The 25,352-nt window shown below is 41.9% G+C and overlaps 1 protein-coding gene across 1 annotated transcript in view; it reads left to right on the top strand.

Moving 5' to 3' along the window:
* NT5DC3 (5'-nucleotidase domain containing 3) overlaps positions 1 to 25,352 on the top strand; it is a 66,019-nt gene that overhangs the window by 35,723 nt on the left and 4,944 nt on the right. Inside the window, exons 7-13 of the mRNA XM_068561331.1 lie at positions 1,762 to 1,822; positions 2,252 to 2,354; positions 2,499 to 2,600; positions 4,793 to 4,874; positions 6,156 to 6,242; positions 17,763 to 17,903; positions 23,128 to 23,192. Of these exons, the coding sequence (XP_068417432.1) occupies positions 1,762 to 1,822; positions 2,252 to 2,354; positions 2,499 to 2,600; positions 4,793 to 4,874; positions 6,156 to 6,242; positions 17,763 to 17,903; positions 23,128 to 23,192 (641 nt within the window). The remainder of the gene's footprint in view (positions 1 to 1,761; positions 1,823 to 2,251; positions 2,355 to 2,498; positions 2,601 to 4,792; positions 4,875 to 6,155; positions 6,243 to 17,762; positions 17,904 to 23,127; positions 23,193 to 25,352) is intronic.

The raw sequence follows: 25,352 nt of genomic DNA, 5'->3' as shown, positions 1-25,352 counted from the left end.
TTTTTATTTATTTATTTATTTATTTATTTATTTATGGCTGTGCTGGGTCTTCGTTTCTGTGAGAGGGCTTTCTCTAGTTGCGGCGAGCGGGGGCCACTCTTCATCGCGGTGCGCGGGCCTCTCACTATCGCGGCCTCTCTTGTTGCGGGGCACAGGCTCCAGACGCGCAGGCTCAGTAATTGTGGCTCACGGGCCCAGTTGCTCCGCGGCATGTGGGATCTTCCCAGACCAGGGCTCGAACCCGTGTCCCCTGCATTGGCAGGCAGATTCTCAACCACTGCGCCACCAGGGAAGCCCTATAGATATATTCTTTAAGCTGTCTGAACTTTTTTCAGTACTTAAAAATATGTTTATATATTGCTTATTTAATATATATTTTTAATACATATTTCTAAGCATCTATTGATATATATATTATTTAAATATCTGTATTTTTAAAAGATCCATATGTACATACTACAGTGTTTTTATTATGTGTTCATGACTAATTTTAAGTATTGACTGCCCTGAATCATGGGTTTTAAGAAGGTATAGGATGAATGAACAGTTTCTCAATATCAGTCTGGTGTTATTTGAACTAAATTTAAATATTTAGTTTTGGTTCTCCGTTTTGCTCACACAAATACTTCATCTTTAAGAATCTTTAAGAATCACTGGTAGTTATGTAACCCTTAGCATTCATGAGGAAAGATGTTTACTAGAAAGTTCAGTTTTTACTATGAAGTATTACTACCACTAATAGTGAACACACATGTAGAGTTTACGGTGTTCCAGGCACTATTTTTCTGAATGCTTTATGCATATTAACTAATTAAATCCTCACAAGAATGCCCTGAGCTCTTATCACCCTCCTTTTACAGTTAGAGAAATTGAGGCACAGAGAGGTTGAGTAACTTGCCCAAGGGCATCCAGCTAGTAAGTAGCAGAGCCTGGATTTCAGGCCAGGAAGTTGGGCTCCGGCTTGCTCTTAACCACCGCCTTCTGCCAATGCGCAGTGGAAACAGGCCCGTGCTGGAAGATAACTGAGGTTGAGTTTACAGTCCAGAGGTGCTCGTTCCCGACGATAAGCACCTACCAATTTTCTAAGGCTCATGGCCCAGCTTTTCTGCAGCGCAGTCCCCTGCTACAGGCTCCAGAAAGTTTCCATGTGCCTCCAGGAGTGCCCACCTATGTAGTAGACCTGCTTAGAGCTACCTGAGAGCGGGGCTGTGCTCTGAGCCCTGCCAGGCATCAGGCTGCCATGCCGCTGGGCTCTTCCTCATGTCTGCCGGCTGGACCACGTCTCTGCCCGAGTTCCGAGCTCCTTGACAGTTCCTTGCCTCTTTGGTAGCAATGAAGAGAGGAGGAGCCCATCATTGTTCTCTGCCCAACAGAACCTGCTGCTGCTGGGGTCCAGGGAAGGGTGCAAAGATGAAAAGAGCAATAATTCCCTTTGTCCAGATGACCTGGAATTATTTGATCATGATACTGCATGTAAATGACTGTTTATCCTGTGGGACTTTATTCAGAATTGTTCATACAAATTACCTCCTCCAAGTGGCTTTTTTGAAAATTGCACTGGAAACTGCTGCTGTCACCATGGAAACTTAAGTTTCTTCCCAGGGGCCACCTGTGATAAATGGACCAGAATTTAGATCTCATTTAGTGCTTGGGTTGCCAGGCTTCTGCAGACAGACATTATCCTGAAGGCCATTTCGCTTGTCCTCTTACTCAGACTGTCTCAGTTATACTCTGACTGATAAAAAACGTATCTTTTGACAGGATTCAATTCGGGACGTGCACACCAAAGGAATCATGTACAGAGCAATTGAAGCAGATATTGGTATGTACCAGATGTTATCGTGAAGATCAGCCTTTCCCTTTGCTGTGTAATTATGCAGGCATTTTACTCTCACTCCAGGTGCTGAGCAGGGGCTGTAGTACCTCTTCTGAGTGCAGAGCAGGGACCTTGCATCCTTGCGCCTTAGGTGTCTCCCTCCCCTTTGTCTCAGAACTTGACATAATCCTGACTGGAAAGGAGAGGAGCTGGCAGCTGCAGCCACTTAGTTTTTTCCACTTAGACTGAAGAGGCAGGGTGTTGGTTACTGATGCACCGAGTACCCATATACTGCCTCGAACCAAGCTTCCTGAAGGCTTTTCTCCCCTCAAGTGCCCTAAACAGTGCTGGACCCATCTGCCCCATTTAGGAAGTGCTTGCAGATTGATTGACTTAACCCTGAAACTCTGTGTGCATTTTTCTCTTGCTCTTTAGAAAAGTACATCTGCTACCCTGAGCAGACCTGCGCAGTGTTGGCCAAACTGGCTGATCACGGCAAGAAGATGTTTCTCATCACCAATAGCCCCAGTAGCTTTGTGTAAGTTCTTCTGTGATTCCTGGCTAGTTTCTGGCTCACTTCCTGTATTCCATGTATTTTGATAGTTGGAAATTCGAAAGAAAATGTTGCAAGAATAGTTAATCCCTGCAGTGTTAGACTAACCTGGCTGAAATATTGTTCTAGGGACAAAGGGATGAGGTATATTGTTGGAAAAGACTGGAGGGACCTTTTTGATGTGGTCATTGTTCAGGCGGAGAAGCCAAACTTCTTTAATGATAAGCGGAGGTAAGTGTCTGTCTTTTTAGGGACTGGATTTTATTCATTTTCTGCTGTGAATACTTACGTAATGTGTCTTGGTGAAATCCAGTTGGAAAATCACAAGCATCTAACATCATAGCTTTTGATTTTTAACCCTTCTAGCAAGTAATTGCAAGGAAGGTGGGATGGGTACATAGCAGACAGCTTACACCTCTTGAAATGGTTCTCAGTTCAGTTCGGGCTACTTCAGTCCTATGAGTCAGGCTTTAAGAGAACGATTGACAACAATGAAAATTCCAAACTTAGCCGTCACCATAGTAAATTAGATCTCTCGATGCAGAGGCATTGTGAAGCATAACAAAACAGCAACGGCAAACCACCTGGTGGGTATCTCTTTAAATAGAGCTCTAAATGGTTCACTGATAGTTGCACTTAGATTTTGCAGAACTTCTCTGCAATACAGGTTTTGCATCAAGTGGAGTAAATCTAGACCAAAACTTAAAGTCCTTCTGCCGCAGTATCCTTGAGCAATAGAGGAATGGGAAAGTTTGGGTTGTGAAGGTGACCGGGGTGTGCTCTTAGCGTTTCGTGACTGAGGGTCAGGGGTCCTAAAAGGTGATTTAACGTGCGGGGCAGACCGGTGCACCAAGAGTCATTCCCCACAAATGTCAGTAGTGTTGAGAGTTACTGCACTAGGATTATAAAAATAATTCGTATTTGTATAACAGTGACCTACTTTTGAAACACTTTTACCCACATTTCTCTGTTCTGAAGTGGGTAACCATGAAGCCTTTCCCTCTCTGCTAGGTGATTTAAAGCATAATAATTCGGTGCCCTGTAGTTAGTGTTGAGTGGATTAAATTCCTCTTACGATGCTAAATTCCAGTTTTCCAAGTGTCACAGTGACTCCTGGAAGAAGAGGCACACCCAAGAACCATGTGCAGAGACTGAGAAATCAAGAGAATGCAGGAAAAAAAAGAGTGTTGATCAAAAACAGCTGTAAACACTGGCTTGCTGTTTGGTCCCTGATAAAACGCTCTCCTGCATTTTCTTATTAGATCCCAGCGGGGTGGAGTGGTCAGGGGAAGGGCCCCATCTCCCCTTTCACCTCCCTCCTTTGTCATGTGTATACTCAGTGGCAGGACCCTGTCTTGGATTAGATTTTCCCAGCACAGCACTCTTCCTTACTCTGGGTGCCTGGATTAAGAATTCTCTACCCCTATTCATCCCCGTGTTATTTATAATGATGAAGGTTAGAAACAACCTAAAGGAACGTCCATATGAGGGGATATTATGCAGCCATTAAAAATGAGGTTTTTTTTTTTTTTTAAATGGCAGTGAACATGTTTTACGACTGAAAAAAATGATGTATGCAGGTTACATAATCACATGGGAAATTGCTCACAGCCTTGGAGAAAAGAAGATAACATTAGTATCCGCAAATGATCCTCATTTTATGTTCATAAAAAAGAGAAAGATAACAGATACATAAAGACTGAAAGATATCCACTGAAATGGTGTGTTTCTACCTGGGTACTGGCATTCTGATTTTCCTTTTCTTCATTGTATTTTTCTGCATTTTTCCAGATTTTTTTGCAGTGAGTTTATATTTTTCTAACCAGGAAAGCAATCCAAATAAGTGTTACCTAAAAAAAAGAAAAAGGACAAACAAACCTTGTGTTTTTTGGACTAGCACCCCCAGGGTGAGGAATGAGGCCTTTATTCTTTTTTTCCTATTTTTCCATCATAAAATAATATGCCCAGTTCTCTGATCGCTGATGTATTTTGTATCTAGAGTGGCTGCATTTCAAGTACAAAGGTGGATAAATATACTAAGCAGTATTTCTATAAGCTTTTTTGTGTGTGTGAAAAGTTTTCTACCCGGTTGAATATGTTTAGAAAATCTGGGCTAAAGAGAGTTTCTTTATAGGAGGGCTTTTCAGAGCCATCAGTAACTTTTAAGGAGGAACGGGGATAGTGGATAGTGGATAGTGTTTTCCAAATATATTTGACCCTGGAGTTCTTTGTTTTCACTAACCTTCTTTGGATACTGGGGTCCGAAGTTTGGGGTGTATTGCACGAGGCCCGGGAACGTGATGGTGGGGTCTCGGTTTCGGTTGGCTCCTTTCTGTTCTCAGGGGGTAACCGTGGAGTTTCTCATACAGCACACAGCCTGCGCTGCTACCACACGTCATAATGTTTCCCGTTTCTGTTGTTAGACCTTTCCGGAAGGTGAATGAGAAAGGCGTCTTACTCTGGGATAAAATCTACAAATTGCAGAAAGGCCAGATTTATAAACAGGTATCTCGTGACCCATCTGTCCTTTTTGTTGCCGTGCTTTGTGATCGGTTATAATGATAACAGCTGACATTCGCTGAGGCTTGCCATGTGCCAGGCACAGTCCCGAGGGCTCTGCTTCAATGGACTGTTTATAACTTAGTGGCAGAATTTAAGCTTAAGTCCATATATTTTCAATGTGCTGTGTGTAAATTAACTCAGAATTAAACAGTTTTTGAAAAAAAATTTTTAAAGCATTTTTTCCATAGGATATAAAATTTAAGATGCCAGTAGTAAACCTTGGAAATTTCTCTTTAGTAAGCGTTTAATCACATGGCATCATACCCAAATTAGTAATTATTTCCTGATGAACTGTGTTTTATGTACAGTTTTGATGTATTTCAGTATCATATAAAGCTCTCCTGTGTTTGAGTAAATGATTGAATTGCTGTCCAGTTTTGTGTTACTGAAATTAGGTTTTTTATCTTATCTTTAAACGTTTTTATATTTGTGTAATATTTATAACATAAAATTACAGAACAGTACTATACAGTTTTGTTTTTTTTTTTAAAGTACTGATACATTCCTGTTGGATATGTACCAAACTGCTGGATTTAGCACTAAGTATATTTTTTAGGCCTGAAAGATTAGCTCTGAACAGCCCTCCAAGTCTAGGAAGTGAGCCTAAGAAAATTATTAAGATGTAGCTAAAGCTTTGCTACAAGAATGTTTATCATAAAGTTACTTACAAAATAGATAACAAGGTAAATGTCCAGCCTCAGATAATTGGTAAAACGAATCATGGTAGGTCTCAGCTGCTAAAACTACATGGCAGGCGAATATTTATTGACATGGTCACAGAACGAACGTTAAGCGTGAAAAAAAGATCATTACAAAGATATTCAGTGTGAAGCCCTTCTGAAAAGTACATTTGACTTAGAAGAAAGGTCTAAAAGATTTCACATAAAAATGTTTTTTATCTTTATATTTTGATATTTAAAATAAATTGTGAAAGCAAAAACATTTTTTTAAGTTTTGAAAGGTAGATATCGGGACTTTCCCTAGCAGTCCAGTGGTTAAGATGCCGTGCTCCCAATGCAGAGGGCACGTGTTTGATCCCTGGTTGGGGAACTAAGATCCTGCATGCCGCATGGGGCGGCCTAAAAAAAAAAAAAAAAATAATAAATAAATAAATAAATCCTATAAATAGAAATTAAAAAAGAAAAGTAGATATCTTGGGCCATGGGTTATACAGGTCTCTTATTTGTCATACAATATAACACCTGTATTTTTCTGTTATTGCAGGGTAATTTATATGAATTTTTGAAGCTTACTGGATGGAGGGGATCCAAAGTGTTGTATTTTGGTGACCATATATACAGTGACCTGGCGGTGAGGAAACTTTTTTCCTGTTTCTTTGTTGGGGACAGTGTTAGGCCCACTTATTGAGGAATTTATCTTTTGTTTAAGACCATTTTCATACTTTCATAAAAGTGAGGAGCGGGCCACATTTCTTTCTTTTTTTTTTAATGTCTCATGTTTTACGCAACAGGATAGATCAGAGTCATGAAATAGATTACTTTTTTGGGAAATAATGGAAATTAGCAATTTACTCAGTTTATCAGAAAAAATCTTTCCATTTAGGTAATGGTAAGAAATAAATGTCCGTGTTCTTTCCTTTCCCTTTTATTATTAAGCATCAGAAACATACAGATGCTTCATAAAAATCTCATAAACACCAGTCAGGGTTTCTTTTGCCAGCCAGTCATTTTGAAAGAGTACAAAACTGGCATTTCCAGGAAATAGCTATTATGTGAAAATGAGGCTTTTCATGCCCCTCGGAATGACTAGAGTGTCTCAGGACTTGAATTATGATTTAATCTATAATTGGCGCAGGATTGAGTGAGTCACATCTATTACCGCACTTGGTTCCTTGTGGAATGGATTTATGTTTGTTAAGTGATTCCAGGCGAGGTTGCACAGCACACATTTTGCAAAGTCTGAATGAAGCTCAGTGTCAGGGAGGTAACAAGAGTAGGTCGTGGCCGGCTGTCAAACTCCTCCACTGTTGATATTTCTGGGTATTTTGGCCCACACTGGATTGGCCTCACATGTGCACGTCTGTGTCGCTCTTGTACCATCGAAACGGTGAGCTTTAATGGCTGAGCAGTAAGACCATCTGGGAAGCATTTCAGAGCACACGTGCCTGAGCCCCACTGAGGTCTATGGAGTCAAACTTTCTAGAGGTGGTGGAGATAGAGGGTTGATTCCAGTGCCTGTGTGTAGTGACACCCTTCCCAGGTGACTCCAGTACATGTGCTGCATAATCATGTCTGTCCAATGGGTTGAGGTCTAGTGGCAGGAATCGTGGGAGAACTGGAAAACTGAGGTTTTCATCCCATCTCTGCTCTTTATTAGCTGTGTGACCATGGGCACATCCCTCAAGCCTGGATGTCTTCTTTTGTAAGAAGAGTGAGATAAGCTAATATATACAAAAGTGCTTAATAAAGTAGAAACAAAGTGCTCCCTTCAGGATGTTGGCACTCCCAGAATGTCCGGCCAGGTGATGTGGCATCACAGCATGTACCTCTTGCTGTGTGGCCTGTGGGCCTTGAGGATATAACTAACTGTGTGCTACCCTGGAGGCATGTAGGTACATGGTCCCATGAGGTGACACACACACACACAGGTCTTAGCACTATGAGAAGTAGTTTGTCAAGAATGCAGTAGTTTGTCAAATGTGGTCCCCATGACATTGGCATCACCTGGGAACTTGTTGGAACTGCAGATTCTCCGCTTCACCCCAGGTCTCCTGAGTTAAAAACCCTTGGGGTAGGGCCCAGCCATCTGTGTTCTACACAGCTTTCCACACTAAAATTTGATATCAAGATAATGCTGGTCCATAGAATGAGTTAGGAAGTGTTTCCTCTTCTTCAGTTTTTGGAAGAGTTTGAGAAGGATTAGTGTTAATTCTTCTTTACATGTTTGGTAGTAAAGCCATCTGGTCCTGGGCTTTTCACTGTTGGAAGGTTTTTGATTCTCGATTCAATCTCCTTCCTAGTTAGAGGTCTATTCAGATTTACTATTTCTTCATAATTCAGTCTTGGTAGGTTGTGTGTTTCTAGGAATTTGTCCATTTCATCTAGGTTGTCCAAGTTGTTGGCATGTAGTACTCAGTTCACAGTACTCTTTTATAATCCTTTTTTTTTTTCCCCCTGTAGAATTGCTGGTAATGTCACCACTTACATTTCTGATTTTAGTAATTTGAGTCTTCTTTTTTTCTTATTAAAGGTTTGTCAATTTGGGGTTTTTTTGCTTTTTTTTTGAAGAACCAATTCTTGGTTTTGTTGATTTTTCTCTATTGTTTTTCTATTCTATTTATCTCTGCTCTAATCTTTAATTTCCTTTGTCCTGCTAGCTTTCAGTTTAGTTTGTTCTTTTTCTAGTTCCTTTAAGGTATACAGTTAAGTTGTTTTGAGATCTTTTTTTTTTTTTTTTCACACACACACACACTGTATTTTATTTTTACAGGAGATAAATAGACTGACACCAAGCATTGTCCATGGATGACCACAACAAAAGCAACAATGATTGCAATTACCAAACATGAAACACACTCATACTATGTCATAACATTGACATTCAGTCCAGTAATCCTCCACTGTAACAGCTCCTTTACTTTGCAGTGAAAATTGATTTGTATATTCTTTGCCTCTGAGTCCTTGTGGGATTTTTTTTTTTTTAATTCAGACAGAAAGTCACAAAAATTATACTCATCCTCATCAGTTCACTCAGTCCCATGTAATTAATTTTTTTTTTCATCTTGATCTTTTGTTAGCACTTTTATGAGTTCATCAGTTTTTCATTAGAGTTCTGAAAATGCTTATTCATTCAGTTCAGCAGTACAGTCAGTTACCAGAAACCTGTACTTGTCAGAGTCTTTTCCATGAATTTCTTGAAGATGAAACCCTTTTATAGGAACATTTTTGCAAAAGCATCAGAGTACACCCAGAACTGTCTGTAAATGACAAAAGACTTAAAAATGACCACAGTTAAAGATTTGATGAAAGTTCATAATAATGCAGTTGACAAGAAAATTAGTTATTTCTGAGATATACATTTTAAAGTGATAACTAGGATTATGACTTATAACATTATACCAGAACATATAAGATTTTTAGAAATTTCATGTAATGTCTGAAACATTTATATTAACATATTTCCATACAAATAACCCAATGAAAGTTTAGTATTAGTTGTTTTGTTTGTTTGTTTTTTTATACTGCAGGTTCTTTTTTTTTTTTAAATTATTAGCACCTTTAATTATTATTTATTTATTTATTTATTTATTTGGCTGTGTTGGGTCTTCGTTTCTGTGCGAGGGCTTTCTCTAGCTGCGGCAAGCGGGGGCCACTCCTCATCGCGGTGCGCGGGCCTCTCACTATCGCGGCCTCTCCCGCTGCGGAGCACAGGCTCCAGACGCGCAGGCTCAGCAGCTGTGGCTCACGGGCCCAGTTGCTCCGCGGCATGTGGGATCCTCCCAGACCAGGGCCCGAACCCGCGTCCCCTGCACTAGCAGGCAGATTCTCAACCACTGCGCCACCAGGGAAGCCCATACTGCAGGTTCTTATTAGGCATCAATTTTATACACATCAGTGTATACATGTCAATCCCAATCGCCCAATTCAGCACACCACCATCCCCACCCCACCGCAGTTTTCCCCCCTTGGTGTCCATATGTCCATTCTCTACATCTGTGTCTCAACTTCTGCCCTGCAAACCGGCTCATCTGTACCATTTTTCTAGGTTCCACATACATGCATTAATATACGATATTTGTTTTTCTCTTTCTGACTTACTTCACTCTGTATGACAGTCTCTAGATCCATCCACGTCTCAACAAATGACTCAATTTCGTTCCTTTTTATGGCTGAGTAATATTCCATTGTATATATGTACCACATCTTCTTTATCCATTCGTCTGTTGATGGGCATTTAGGTTGCTTCCATGACCTGGCTATTGTAAATAGTGCTGCAATGAACATTCGGGTGCATGTGTCTTTTTGAATTACGGTTTTCTCTGGGTATATGCCCAGTAGTGGGATTGCTGGGTCATATGGTAATTCTATGTTTAGTTTTTTAAGGAACCTCCATATTCTCCATAGTGGCTGTATCAATTTACATTCCCACCAACAGTGCAAGAGGGTTCCCTTTTCTCCACACCCTCTCCAGCATTTGTTGTTTGTAGATTTTCTGATGATGCCCATTCTAACTGGTGTGAGGTGATACCTCATTGTAGTTTTGATTTGCATTTCTCTAATAATTAGTGATGTTGAGCATCTTTTCATGTGCTTCGTGGCCGTCTGTATGTCTTCTTTGGAGAAATGTCTATTTAGGTCTTCTGCCCATTTTTGGATTGAGGTGTTTGTTTCTTTAATATTGAGCTGCATGAGCTGTTTATATATTTTGGAGATTAATCCTTTGTCCGTTGATTCATTTGCAAATATTTTCTCCCATTCTGAGGGTTGTCTTTTCGTCTTGTTTATGGTTTCCTTTGCTGTGCAAAAGCTTTGAAGTTTCATTAGGTCCCACTTGTTTATTTTTGTTTTTATTTCCATTACTCTAGGAGGTGGATCAAAAAAGATCTTGCTGTGATTTATGTCAAAGAGTGTTCTTCCTATGTTTTCCTCTAAGAGTTTTATAGTGTCCAGTCTTATATTTAGGTCTCGAATCCATTTTGAGTTTATTTTTGTGTATGGTGTTAGGGAGTATTCTAATTTCATTCTTTTACATGTAGCTGTCCAGTTTTCCCAGCACCACTTATTGAAGAGACTGTCTTTTCTCCATTGTATATCTTTGCCTCCTTTGTCATAGATTAGTTGACCATAGGTGCGTGGGTTAATCTCTGGGCTTTCTATCTTGTTCCATTGATCTGTGTTTCTGTTTTTGTGCCAGTACCATATTGTCTTGATTACTGTAGCTTTGTAGTATGGTCTGAAGTCAGGGAGTCTGATTCCTCCAGCTCCATTTTTCCCCCTCAAGACTGCTTTGGCTATTCGGGGTCTTTTGTGTCTCCATACAAATTTTAAGATGATTTGTTCTAGCTCCGTAAAAAATGCCATTGGTAATTTGATAGGGATTGCATTGAATCTGTAGATTGCTTTGGGTAGTATACTCATTTTCACAATGTTGATTCTTCCAATCCAAGAACATGGTATATCTCTCCATCTGTTGGTATCATCTTTAATTTCTTTCATCAGTGTCTTATAGTTTTCTGCATACAGGTCTTTTGTCTCCCTAGGTAGGTTTATTCCTAGGTATTTTATTCTTTTTGTTGCAATGGTAAATGGGAGTGTTTCCATAATTTCTCTTTCAGATTTTTCATCATTAGTGTATAGGAATGCAAGAGATTTCTGTGCATTAATTTTGTATCCTGCAACTTTACCATATTCATTAATTAGCTCTAGCAGTTTTCTGGTGGCAGTTTTAGGATTCTCTATGTATAGTATCATGTCATCCGCAAACAGTGACAGTTTTACTTCTTCTTTTCCAATTTGTATTCCTTTTATTTCTTTTTCTTCTCTGATTGCCGTGGCTAGGACTTCCAGAACTATGTTGAATAATAGTGGTGAGAGAGGACATCCTTGTCTCGTTCCTGATCTTAGAGGAAATGCTTTCAGTTTTTCACCATTGAGAATGATGTTTGCTGTGGGTTTGTCATATATGGCCTTTATTATGTTGAGGTAGGTTCCCTCTATGCCCACTTTCTGGAGAGTTTTTATCATAAATGGGTGTGAATTTTGTCAAAAGCTTTTTCTGCATCTATTGAGATGATCATATGGTTTTTCTTCTTCAATTTGTTAATATGGTGTATCACATTGATTGATTTGCGTATATTGAAGAATCCTTGTATCCCTGGGATAAATCCCACTTGATCGTGGTGTATGATCCTTTTAATGTGTTGTTGGATTCTGTTTGCTAGTATTTTGTTGAGGATTTTTGCATCTATATTCATCAGTGATATTGGTCTGTAATTTTCTTTTTTTGTAGTGTCTTTGTCTGGTTTTGGTATCAGGGTGATGGTGGCCTCATAGAATGAGTTTGGGAGTGTTCCTTCCTCTGCAATTTTTTGGAAGAGTTTGAGAAGGATAGGTGTTAGCTTTCTCTAAATGTTTGATAGAATTCACCTGTGAAGCCATCTGGTCCTGGACTTTCGTTTGTTGGAAGAGTTTTAATCACAGTTTCAATTTCATTACTTGTGATTGGTCTGTTCATATTTTCTGTTTCTTTCTGGTTCAGTCTTGGAAGGTTATACCTTTCTAAAAATTTGTCCATTTCTTCCAGGTTGTCCATTTTATTGGCATAGAGTTGCTTGTAGTAGTCTCTTAGGATGCTTTGTATTTCTGCGGTGTCTGTTGTAACTTCTCCTTTTTCATTTCTGATTTTATTGATTTGAGTCCTCTCCCTCTTTTTCTTGATGAGTCTGGCTAATGGCTTATCAATTTTGTTTATCTTCTCAAAAAACCAACTTTTAGTTTTATTGATCTTTGCTATTGTTTTCTTTGTTTCTATTTCATTTATTTCTGCTCTGATCTTTATGATTTCTTTCCTTCTGCTAACTTTGGGTTTTGTTTGTTCTTCTTTCTCTAGTTCCTTTAGGTGTAAGGTTAGATTGTTTACTTGAGATTTTTCTTGTTTCTTTAGGTAGGCTTGTATAGCTATAAACTTCCCTCTTAGAACTGCTTTTGCTGCATCCCATAGGTTTTGGGTCGTCGTGTTTTCATTGTCATATGTCTCTAGGTATTTTTTAATTTCCTCTTTGATTTCTTCTGTGATCTCTTGGTTATTTAGTAACGTATTGTTTAGCCTCCATGTGTTTGTCTTTTTTACGTTTTTTTTCCCTGTAATTCATTTCTAATCTCATAGTGTTGTGGTCAGAAAAGATGCTTGATACGATTTCAATTTTCTTAAATTTACTGAGGCTTGATTTGTGACCCAAGATGTGATCTATCCTGGAGAATGTTCCGTGCGCACTTGAGAAGAACGTGTAATCTGCTGTTTTTGGATGGAATGTCCTATATATATCAATTAAATCTATCTGGTCTATTGTGTCATTTAAAGCTTCTGTTTCCTTATTTATTTTCATTTTGGATGATCTGTCCATTGGTGTAAGTGAGGCGTTAAAGTCCCCCACTATTATTGTGTTACTGTCGATTTCCTCTTTAATAGCTGTTAGCAGTTGCCTTATGTATTGAGGTGCTCCTATGTTGGGTGCATATATATTTATAATTGTTATATCTTCTTCTTGGATTGATCCCTTGATCATTATGTAGTGTTCTTCCTTGTCTCTTGTAACATTCTTTATTTTAAAGTCTATTTTATCTGATATGAGTATAGCTACTCCAGCTTTCTTTTGATTTCCATTTGCATGGAATATCTTTTTCCATCCCCTCACTTTCAGTCTGTATGTGTCCCTAGGTCTAAAGTGGGTCTCTTGTAGACAGCATATATATGGGTCTTGTTTTTGTATCCATTCTGCCACTCTATGTCTTTTGGTTGGGGCATTTAATCCATTCACGTTTAAGGTAATTATCGATATGTATGTTCCTGTGACCATTTTCTTAATTGTTTTGGGTTTGTTTTTGTAGGTCCTTTTCTTCTCTTGTGTTTCCCACTTAGAGAAGTTCCTTTAGCATTTGTTGTAGAGCTGGTTTGGTGGTGCTGAATTCTCTTAGCTTTTGCTTGTCTGTAAAGCTTTTGATTTCTCCATCAAATCTAAATGAGATCCTTGCCGGGTAGAGTAATCTTGGTGGTAGGTTCTTCCCTTTCATCACTTTAAGTATATCATGCCACTCCCTTCTGGCTTGCAGAGTTTCTGCTGAGAAATCAGCTGTTAACCTTATGGGAGTTCCCTTGTATGTTATTTGTCGTTTTTCCCTTGCTGCTGTCAATACTTTTTCTTTGTCTTTAATTTTTGCCACTTTGATTACTATGTGTCTCGGCGTGTTTCTCCTTGGGTTTATCCTGTATGGGACTCTCTGTGCTTCCTGGACTTGGGTGGCTATTTCCTTTCCCATGTTAGGGAAGTTTTCGACTATAATCTCTTCAAATATTTTCTCTGGTCCTTTCTCTCTCTCTTCTCCTTGTGGGACCCCTATAATGCGAATGTTGTTGCGTTTAATGTTGTCCCAGAGGTCTCTTAGGCTGTCTTCATTTCTTTTCATTCTTTTTTCTTTAGTCTGTTCCGCAGCAGTGAATTCCACCGTTCTGTCTTCCAGGTCACTTATCCGTTCTTCTGCCTCAGTTATTCTGCTATTGATTCCTTCTAGTGTATTTTTCATTTCAGTTATTGTATTGTTCATCTCTGTTTGTTCTTTAATTCTTCTAGGTGTTTGTTCTTTAATTCTTCTAGGTCTTTGTTAAACATTTCTTGCATCTTCTTGATCTTTGCCTTCATTCTTTTTCTGAGGTCCTGGATCATCTTCACTATCATTATTCTGAATTCTTTTTCTGGAAGGTTGCCTATCTCCACTTCATTTAGTTGTTTTTCTGGGGTTTTTTCTTGTTCCTTCATCTGATACATAGCCCTCTGCCTTTTCATCTTGTCTATCTTTCTGTAACTGTGGTTTTTGGTCCACAGGCTGCAGGATTGTAGTTTTTCTTGCTTCTGCTGTCTGCCCTCTGGTGGTTGAGGCTATCTAAGAGGCTTGATGGGAGGCTCTGGTGGTGGGTAGAGCTGACTGTTGCTGTGGCGGTCAGAGCTCAGTAAAACTTTAATCCACTTGACTGTTGATGGGTGGGGCTGGGTTCCCTCCCTGTTGGTTGTTTTGCCTGAGGCAACCCAACACTGGAGCCTCCCTGGGCTCTTTGGTGGGGTTAATGGCAGACTATGGGAGGGCTCACGCCAAGGAGTACTTCCCAGAACCTCTGCTGCCAGTGTCCTTGTCCCCACAGTGAAACAGAGCCACCACCCGCCTCTGCAGGAGACCCCCCCAACACCAGCAGGTAGGTCTGGTTCAGTCTCCCCCAGGGTCACTGCTCCTTCCCCTGGGTCCCGATGCGCACACTATTCCGTGTGCGCCCTCCAAGAGTGGGGTCTCTGTTTTCCCCAGTCCTGTCGATGTCCTGCAATCAATTCCCACTAGGCTTCAAAGTCTGATTCTCTAGGAATTCCTCTTCCCATTGCCAGACCCCCAGGTTGGGAAGCCTGACGTGGGGCTCAGAACCTTCACTCCAGTGGGTGGACTTCTGTGGTATAAGTGTTCGCCAGTCTGTGAGTCACCCACCCAGCAGTTATGGGATTTGATTTTACTCTGATTGTGCCCCTCCTACAGTCTCACTGTGGCTTCTCCTCTGTCCTTGGACGTGGGGTATCCTCCTTGGTGAAGTCCAGGGTCTTCCTGTCAATGATTGTCCAGCAGCCAGTTGTGATTCTGGTGCTCTCGCAAGAGGGAGTGAGAGCACGTCCTTCTACTCCGCCATCTTGGTTAATCCTCCTTGAGATCTTTTTCTAATGTAAATGGCTATTGCTATTAATTTTCCTTTTTAGTATTGCATTTGTTGCATCCCATAAATTTGAGTATGTTGTGTTTGCATTTTAATTTGTTTCAAGGTATTTTCTAATTTCCCTTGTGACTTCTTTGACCCATTGGTTGTTGAAGAGTGTGTTGTTTAATTTCCACATATTTCGGAATTTTTCACTTTTTCCTTTGTTGTTGATGTCTAGTTTCATTCCTAGTGATCAGAAAAGATACCTTGTATGATTTCAGTCTTTTAAAATTAATTAAGACTTGTTTTGTGGTCTAAAATACAGTTGCTCCTGGAGGATTCTCCATGTACACTTGAGAAAAATGTGTATTCTGCTTTAGTTGGGTGGAGTGTTCTGTACATGTCTAATCGATCTGTAGTGTTGTTCAGGCCCTCTATTTCCTGTTTGATCTTCTGTCTGCTTATTTCATCCATTGTAGAAAGTGAGCTATTGAGTTTCCTACTATTATTGTAAAGCTGTCTTTTGTTCCCTTCAGTTCTGTTAATGTTTCCTTCATATATTTTGGACCTCTGATATTTGGTTGATATGTGCTTAGAATTGTTATATATTTTTGGTGAATTGACCCTTTTATCATGATATAATGTCATTCTTTGTGTCTTGTAACAGTTTTTGATCTAAAGTCTATTTTGCCTGATATGAGGATAGCCACTCCTGTTTTCTTTTGGTTACTATTTGCTTGGAATATCTTTTTTAATCTTTTCACTTTCAACCTATGTGTGTCCTTAGATCAAAAGTAAATGTCTTGTAGACAACATATAGTTGGATTCATGCTAAAGTTGGAAAAGCATTGTTTTAAAGTGATCAGACCAATTCATTAACATGTCAGAAGTTATGTGGGCGATGAATGTTACCCTTCAAAGGAATCTCTTGAGAATGTAGATCCTTTAATATTGCTGCTGTTTCTCAAAATACATTTAGATGCCCCTTTTGGGATATATTTGAGAGCCAATTTGAGGCATAGGAGAAAATTAGTTTCATTATTATTAATTTATTATCATGTACTTTAGTCTTAGGAATGTTCCAAATGATTTTTTTTACCTATTTTCAGAAATAAGATCCACCTTCAAAAGTTTGCCACCACTGGGAATATTTAAAAGAATGTGATGTATGTAGGGTCTCATATAGTATAGGAGAAAGAGAACTATTGAAAGGTTTAAAGAAATTCAACCACTGAAGAAGGTAGGCATCCTTAGGACATACAGAGTAGGGATTCTAGTTTTAGGTGAATAGCAGAGTGAATTTTCAAAATAGTAAACCACATACCACTTCTCTCCTTAAAACCCTTAAAAGCTCTCTCCTTAAAAGCACCCCTTTCTTCCTAAGAGTAAAAGCCTGATTTCCTATAATTGCCCTCAAGGCCCTGCTTGATCTCTCCTTCCCCAGCCTCCCGCTATGAAGGCACCTCCTGCCTCTGCCCTCTCTCCTACTCTGCTCTAGGCTACCTGCCTTGCTGTTTCTTAACACACCTTGCTCCCAGCATGTTCTTGCCCCAGAGCCTTTGCACTTGCTCTTTTTCCAGGCAGAATTTTTCTTCTCCCACATATTTGCATACTTTTACTCTCCTTACCTTCAGATGTATTAGCCTTGTCTTCCTAATCTCTATATATAAAATGGTAACTCCTTTTCCCTCTTATTCTGCTTGATTTTTGTCCATTGTATTTCTCACCACCTGCCATTGTGTATTTACTTGCTTATTTTTTGTCTCTATTTCCCATGAGAGCAGGGAATTGTTAGTTTTGTTCATTACTTTATTGTCAGTATCTAGAACAGGGCCCGGCAAACTGTAATATTTAATAACTGTCAAATGAGAAAATTAACAGGCATTCATTATGGTGATTGTGTATCTTAGATTTTCCAGGACATAACTTAGATATTCTGGTTTATTAATGTCATATCATGGGATTACAATATTTGGAATGAAAACATGATCATATATGTTGGTATTGGGTGATCATTCCAAGTCTGAGATTCCCCATAACCCAGGAGGCTTGGCATGCGGTGGGTGCTCCCCAGTGGTCTGTGGATGAATTGAATGAAGACCTTCAGTAGCATTTCAGTTGAGCCCCTGTCGGCCTAAATGTGGTTTTATAGACCATGGTTAATGATTCCAGATCCTGTGTTTCTGTGGGGGCTGTGATTCACCGCAGTTATTTCCGGAACAGAAACTTTCTTGGGGTGACATGGTCAAAGCCTGAGGCTAAATTTGTTTTAATTAAGTGTAATTCATTGAATTGGGCTTGGTTAATAACTAACATTACAATTAAAACGTAATTCAATGGATGTCTGTTGCCTCCGGGAAAGGTCATGAAATGGTTTAAATTCTGTTGAGGTTAATGTTGACTTCTTGTGATCTTTGCATTCAGGACTTGACCCTGAAGCATGGCTGGCGAACGGGTGCAATCATCCCAGAGTTAAGATCTGAGCTCAGAATCATGAACACGGAGCAGTACATTCAAACTATGACCTGGCTACAGACCTTGACTGGGTTATTGGAGCAGATGCAGGTTTGGGATTTTTTTTCTGTCCTACTTTTTCTTTAAGCCTGAGGTTAGTCCACCGGTCAAAGTTATTTTCAGGTATTTCTATGTTTAATTGTGGTCCTGAAGTATGAGGCATAAATTATCCTGCAGAATAACCACTGGGGTGATTTTGCCCCTAAAAGAGTCTTGCCATTTTCCCTAAAGCGAATTTTTAAAATGGCTCCCAAAGCCATTTGGAGAAAGAGTTCTGTGGGGAAATCTGGTGTCCTTACTTCCCCACTAAAGCCCCATTGGGAGATCAGTGGGATTCCAGAACCTCTGCCAGGGTTTGGGTCCAGTCCTGCTTCTGCCTTTAGCCTGCGGTGGGACTTCTCCGTTCTGGGCCTCTGTTTCCCCATCTGTAAAATGGGATGAACGCTTCAGGCTGGGTACCACGGCTTACTGGGAAGAGTCTCAAAGCAAGAGTCAAGATCCCTGTGTGCAGTCTCCGTCTGACTTTGAAGATAATACCTACCGTTTGCTGGCTCACTGGAGTTCAGTGGTGTATTTTTCTTTCTGTAAGTTACATAGCCAGTTTGGGGCAGTTAGTGAGGAAAGTTGTTTCAGCAGTGAGTTCCTGGCCCGTGGAAGCTGCCCTGTGTTGCAGCTGCGACCCCTCCCCAGTCTCACGCGGCACCTTGCCTTCTCGCCTGGTTCAGCTGGCCTGGCCCGCAGCTGTCTCGGGGTGAGTGCCGACTCTTGTAGGTTAAGGGGCATGGATGCTTGCTCTCTTGGCTGCAGCCTCCGGCCATGGCCTGGTGCCCACGGCCTGCCAGCCTGCTTTGGAAATGGGCCGGGAGCCGCCTTGCCCGGCCCAGCTGGCAGCAGACTCGGGCAGGGCTGCGGGGAGTGGCGGGTCCTCACTCCAGGGTGCACCCTTGCAGGGCATGGGGCCTCACGTCCCCCGGGCCTCGCTTCCAGCGCACTCTGGCTGCGTTGCTCCTTGGCTCCTCTCTGACGAGGACTGGTCCTGTTTTCCTTCCTGTGCTTGTCCGTGAGGTGACTGTCTAAAAATAAAAGGAATCAGTTCTGGGTTAATGTAGCTTTAAGTCTGCGCATAGGTCATACGGTAATAATAGTCACTCTTCAGATGCCAGGCACTGTGCTGAATGCTTGCTCTGCAACATTACTCATAGCGCGTCCCAGCTGTCCAGTGTACGATTTTCCAGTTTAGAATAAGGAAACTGAGTGTTTGAGAGGTTGGGTAACATGTCCAAGGTCATAAAATGACAGAGCAAGAACTTGAACCTAGGCTGCATGGTGCCCAAGTCCCGGCTTTCAAGCACTGCACTGAAGTGCTGCTTTGCCGTGCGGTTTAGAGCTCTCGGGTGTAGCCGGACCCCTTGCCTTAGGCGCAGTCTCTCTGTGACGCAGGTGGCTGGTCAGCTACACAGATGCAGCCTGCAGGTAGATGGTGTCGCTGCATTTTAGCTTTGAGGACAGATTTATTTCTTGTTTTCCTGTCTCTGACCTGTATAAGAAGTTTGATGAATAAGGAGTGTGTGTTTTAGAGAACGGAAGTGCTGGGAAGATTTCTGTGATTTATAGAGTTAATTGTATAAGGCGTGGGGTTAGGGAAGGAAGAAAAGGGAATTGACATTTATGCTGCCGCCCCATTTTACAGGTGAGGAAACAGGCTGAGAGATAAGTAACTTTTCCAGAATCTCAAAGTTAGTGACAGCAGAATCAAGCGATGTAGAAGCAAGAACTTACTATGCTCCAGACTCCAAGGGCTTTACGGGCATGTCATTCAACAACAGCTCTTGGAAGTGGGCACTGACATCACCCCATTTTACAGATGAAGAACCGGAGGCAGAGAGGAGAAACTAACTTGCTGGGCTTAGACCAGGCTGTCTGGCCCCAGAGCCCTCATGTCCGTGCTGTGTCACCTCGGTGTCTAACACTTTTTACAGCATTCCGTCAGGGTGGATTCACTAGGACATAGAGGAGGGTGGCTGATAATTTAAAAAATATCCAAAGGAGCGTCACTTCTCCCTGTTCCCTATCTACTCTCTCCTCTGCCTGTGTGTTCACCTGGAAAACTATACATTATTCCAGTGATCCTGTGTCAAATGTTTCTGTAGCTCCCCTTTTTCTGATAGTATGCACATAGCATATTATCTGGACTGTTTTCTGAGGAGAGAAATTTGTCCTCTGAGGTTGGGTGTGATTTTTTTTTTTTTGGAAGCCAGCAGTGTTGTTTGGGGCCAAGTCTGATGAATTAAATGCCAGTGTTGAAATTTTGGTTTTAAAAAAGTAGCTATGAAGAATAATTTTTGTTCACTAGCCTTGAAGTGCACTCTCAAGTGGTATGGCTCATGGTGGTAGTGCCGGTGGATGGTGTGGTGTAGAGGCTTCCCAGGTAACCACGGCCGAGCCACGTTTAACCCGGGGTGGACAGGCTTCTGCGAAGAGCCAGCTAGTCACCGTGTTACGCTGTGCGGGTCATACGGTCTCTGTCGCAGCTACTCAACTGTGCTTGTAGCACAAAAGCAGCCTTAGGCAGTATGTAAACAACCGGTTGTAGCTGTATCCCTATAACTGTATTGGTGGACGCTGAAATTTGAATTTCGTATCATTTTCACGCATCATGAAATTATTTTTCTTTTGATTTTTTTTCAACAGTTTCAAGAGGAAAATCCTTTCTTAAGCTCATTAAGCCAATAGAAAAGTGGGTGGTGGGCTGGATTTGGCCTCCCCGGCACAGGCTGTCAGGCTGCTGGCTAGATGGCGATATCCTGCTCTCACAGGGCTGGGCCGGCCTGTACAGTACATTTTTGTAGATTGTAGTCGTGAAGGGCTGAGTATGCTAACTATGAGTGAGGCTAAAGATGGCTGAGGTGGCTGCAGGATGGGCCTCTGGTGTGGGCTTCTGGTTAGACTTTTCCCGTGCTAACTGCCCACCCTTGAGTACCTGGTATCACTTAAAGGTTAATTATAACTAATTAATACCCAGTCTTGGAAGTATTTTCAAGTAGATTTCAGACACCTGAGATTGCTGTTTTACAAAGTTTGGCCTTGTAGGGGGATCAGAGCTGGAGAAAGGTGTGGCTCAGGAGAAATTGTTTTCTTTTAATGGGAGAGCCTTGAGCGTGTTTAAATGCTGATGGGAAGGATCCAAGTGAGGAGGTTGATCACGTGGGAGAGATGATAAATGATAGAGAAAGGGCAGGTGGGAGGGGGGTGTGGGTAGGCCTTGGATGGGAGGGTGCGAGGGGAGGCTGGGTTAAGGTGCCCACCCCCAGAGCCCATATGCCTCCTCCTCTGGGGTTGCTCCCGGCTCAGATCTCTGGGGCGTTCCTCCTTAGCATGTCCCTTTGGCAGCCTTGGGCTTCGCTGGAGATGATCTGTCATCCTTGGCTGCCCCTCATTCTGGAAAAGCTGTGCTGGAGAAAGTGCCTTGGACTTGGAGACTCTTCATGTCTGCGGAGGCTGCCCTCAGGTGGGGGGCCCACCTGAGGGGAGAGCGGAGAGGAGCATTCACGTGGCCTGTGGCGGCTACTTTCCAAAAGGAGGGAGCAAGTAGATTCACTTTGGTAATCTTTCTTCTGGTCACTAGTCAGAGAATTCTCCCCTCCTGCAAGTACGGGAGAAGCTTCTCCTTCATACTGGACACAAGTGCAGTTCGTGGGCCAAGAAGGGTGTATGGGCAGAGGTGGGAGGGAACGTTCCCGCCCACAGACTGATACCCCATCCTGTGTGGTATCACATTGTTTTGTCTTGATCTGCTTACCTGGGTGTAGCCCCCACCAGGGCTCCATCTTTTCCTCTCTTACACCTTCAGTAGATAGCACAGTGCTTGCCACATAGTAGGTGCTGAATATGTATATGTACACGTGTGTGTACGTGTATGCGTGTATATCTGTGTACAAGTGTGTATATGAATGGGTGCATGTGTATGTGTGTCTGTGTATATCTGCACGTATCTATCTATATAAATAAATTCCTAGTGGCACCCTACAGAGTTTTGATCTAGTCTCATACTTTGTAGTGCCTGAGTTCTGTAGTGAGTAATTTGTTGATGTAAAATGTGAGCGCTAATTGAAACCACACTCGTAGGACCTACCTCAGCACCTCCAGATGTGCTGGACCAGTCTTCCGGTGCTCCAGTAACACACGGCCAGTGGTCATTCAGTGGTGGCTGCTTCCGGCTGGTGTAGGCAGCGGTGCTGGGCCAGAAGTCCAGGTTACAAGCTCAGGGTTTTGTCTGAGTGGCAGAGGCCTGTCGCAGGTGACTTAGTCAAGCTGTTGACCTGGGCATACGTGATAAACAGAAGGGCCCTGGCTGCCGCGTCAGAAGCAGATGGTTTGCTTGTTCGGTGTTTTCCTCCGGGTCCTGAGGCCGCCCCTGTGACCGTGGACTGCAGGGAGCCCCATCTGGCCCCTGTGGCCACGTGCACCTCTGGCTGCGCTCGAGGGTTCCCGTGTAGCCTCAGGAGCCTTGGAGGGAGACTTGGGAGATTCCATGTGTTAGGGTGTGTATGGTTGTCATTTTCTTTTTGCCTTTTGCTCACATTTCAGCCCACCCAGAAAATTCTCTGCTTCTCCGTCTGGGTGAGGTGCTCTGCCTTCTTGCCTTTTATAAAAACAATTTTTTTTTTCTTAAACACTTTAAAAGATAATATTAAGGAAAAAGATTAAAGCCAATTATAATTCAACTACCCTTGCACAAATCAAAGAAAAATTTCCGTGTTAATTTCCAAATATATGCACATGTTTTTTACATGCTTGTAATGTGTGGATGTACTGTTACACCTGCTATTTCCACTTAACTGCCGTTTTTGTGTGTGTGTGTGTATAATACGTATATTTATGGTATATATAAATGTGTATTAGGTAGCCTGTATTAAGTATATGTTTATGTGTGTAATGGATAATCCATGTGTAATGGATACATTACGCACGTATAATACACGTATATTTTATGTGGATGCATATGCATTGTGCTTATACAAAGCCTTTAATAATACTTTAATATCTCTAGTTTAATAGGAGCCTTGCTTAATGGCATCATAATATGCCATCTGCACTTGGTGGAGAAGGGCAGATTGCAGCTGGGAAGTCTGAAAATGTATTATTTCCTGCAGGTGCCTGTCTCTTAGACCTGAATAAAATTCCTCCCAGAAGAGCTGCCCATTAGAAAATTCTCATGACCTAATAGGTTTATTCATATCCAGAACCTTCTCAATAACTGGCTTGTGTCCTGCAGGTTCACAGAGATGCGGAGTCACAGCTGGTTTTGCAGGAGTGGAAAAAGGAGAGGAAGGAGATGAGGTAAGAGCGGCCTGTTTTGAATTGAGTAAATCCCCCACCCTGGCCATGATCACTCAGCCCACACGCCTGGCGCAAGGCCTGCCTGAAGCAGCCTTCGAAACAGTCTTTCTCAGCTGCCAGGGGTGACTGTGACCCCCCAGCATCCAGAACGAGCCAGCTGCCGTTAGTGATGAGTGACATTTCCTCGAGGCAGCAGTGAGCTCCCTCACACCTGCCGCCTGCCCTCGAGTTTGTTGTCTGTCCATCCCTCCTCCCATCCATCCCTCCTTCCATCCATCCCTCCTTCCAGCCCACTTAACTTCCCCGTTTGGGCAGCCATTGGTCCAGTTGTTGGCAATGCCGGTGGCACAGCATGGCTAGTGGGACAGTAGCCACCGAGCCACAATTCTCGGGGCTTCTACAACCCTGGTGCTTATTTGTAACACTGCTGTTTTAGGAATGTGCGGTCACTCAGTATCGTGATGTTTATTGGTGAAGAAAACCCATCTGCTGTCAGAAAAGTTTGGTGGGTGTGTGTCTTAAGGGAATGGTTATTCTTGAATTTTTTTTTTTTTTTACTAAACTATTGTTGATTTACAATATTGTGTTAGCTTCAGGTGTACAACTTCAGATTCTTTTCCATTATAGGTTATTACAAGATACTGAATATAGTTCCATGTGCTCTACAGTACATCCTTGTTGTTTATATGTTTTATATATAGTAGTGTGTATCCATTAACCCCACACTCCTAATTTATCCCTTCCCCTCTCCTTTTCGCTTTTTGTTTTCTCTGTCTGTGAGTCTGTTTCTGTTTTTTAAATAAGTTCATTTGTATTATCTTTTTAGATTCCACATATAAGTGATACCATATAATATTTGTCTTTCTCTGTCTGACCTACTTCACTTAGTATAATAATCTCTAGTTGCATCCGTGTTGCCGCAGATGGCATTATTTCATTCTTTTTTATGGCTGAGTAATATTCCATTGTATATATGTACCACATCTTCTTTATCCATTCATCTGTCAGTGGACATTTAGGTTGATTTTAAGGGAACGATTATTCTTAAGAGGCCCTGTGGACAGTTGTGCTTTCCTGTAGAAGAGGATGGATGCTGTGCATGTAAACACTGTTGATGTGACCATTTCTGCTCTTGTGGGTCCCCCCCCCCACACCCCCCTCCCGGGAACAGCTGTCCCTAAGGTTTGGAAGTAGTGCTCACTTCCTGGGTTCTGGCTTCTGAGCAGTGAGCAGCCTGGTGGGGCCGGTGTGCAGGGAGAGGGGCAGAGTCCATCCCTCTGGGCTGCGGAAGCCACGGCTTTATTGAATCAATCCCTCCTCTTCCCTCTCAGCGTGCTGGCTGTTGGGGGCTTATTCCAACGTGATTATTGGTCTCAAATGTTGGGTGAGAGGGTGATGGGCATATAATGTCATTTGACTCTGGGCCCCTTGCCCCTGAAGGCCAGACCTGAGTCCTACACTCCAGGGACCTCAAATTATTAGAGAAAGGAATCGTTTCACCTGGCAGAGTTTGTTTTGAATTCGAATCTCTAACAACCTCACATCTCAATGAGATTTTTCAGTAAAAGTTTAAAAACCATTTATATTGCTCCACCTGCAGACCTAATTGAGGTCTTTCCATTTTCTGCTTTTTATTGTTGTAGCATCTGCTGTCACCATATGACAAAAGAAGGCCTTTACCAACAAGTGGCTTTTATCACACAGTTGTATAAAGGATTATGTTTTTTGCTGTGTTTATAACTGATTTTTTAACAGTCAAATGGTATTTATCCAGTTTGCTGGAACAGTCTGTGTGTAGGGGTCCTGGCCGTTGGATTGGATGGTGTGCATATCCCGTGTATGTGTGACGGGGTGTTGTTTTACACACAGACGCGTGTCTGCACACCTGCAGGGGCTTAGAGCCTGGGTTAGGGTGAACAGTCTTGCAAGATGCCTGTAATCCAGGCTTTGAGGAGGTGCTTGAAGCTCTGTAATGGATGGTGGAGGTGTGTTTACATCACTATAAAATAATCCTTAATCTCTCAGACATAAAGTACTTTTGAGTTTATGATATGCTTTTATTTCTCTTTCCTTACTTAGTTCTCAATAGAACCTCATGAAAAGGGGGCCTTTTGTCCCATTCTGTAGACGAAGGAAGTTTGGAGACTGAGGACATTCTGC

The sequence above is a fragment of the Eschrichtius robustus genome, chromosome 13 (genome assembly GCF_028021215.1).
Source record: "Eschrichtius robustus isolate mEscRob2 chromosome 13, mEscRob2.pri, whole genome shotgun sequence".
Lineage (NCBI taxonomy): Eukaryota > Metazoa > Chordata > Mammalia > Artiodactyla > Eschrichtiidae > Eschrichtius > Eschrichtius robustus.
The sequence above is the reverse complement of the archived record's forward strand: the minus strand, read 5'-3'. Positions and strand labels throughout refer to the sequence as shown.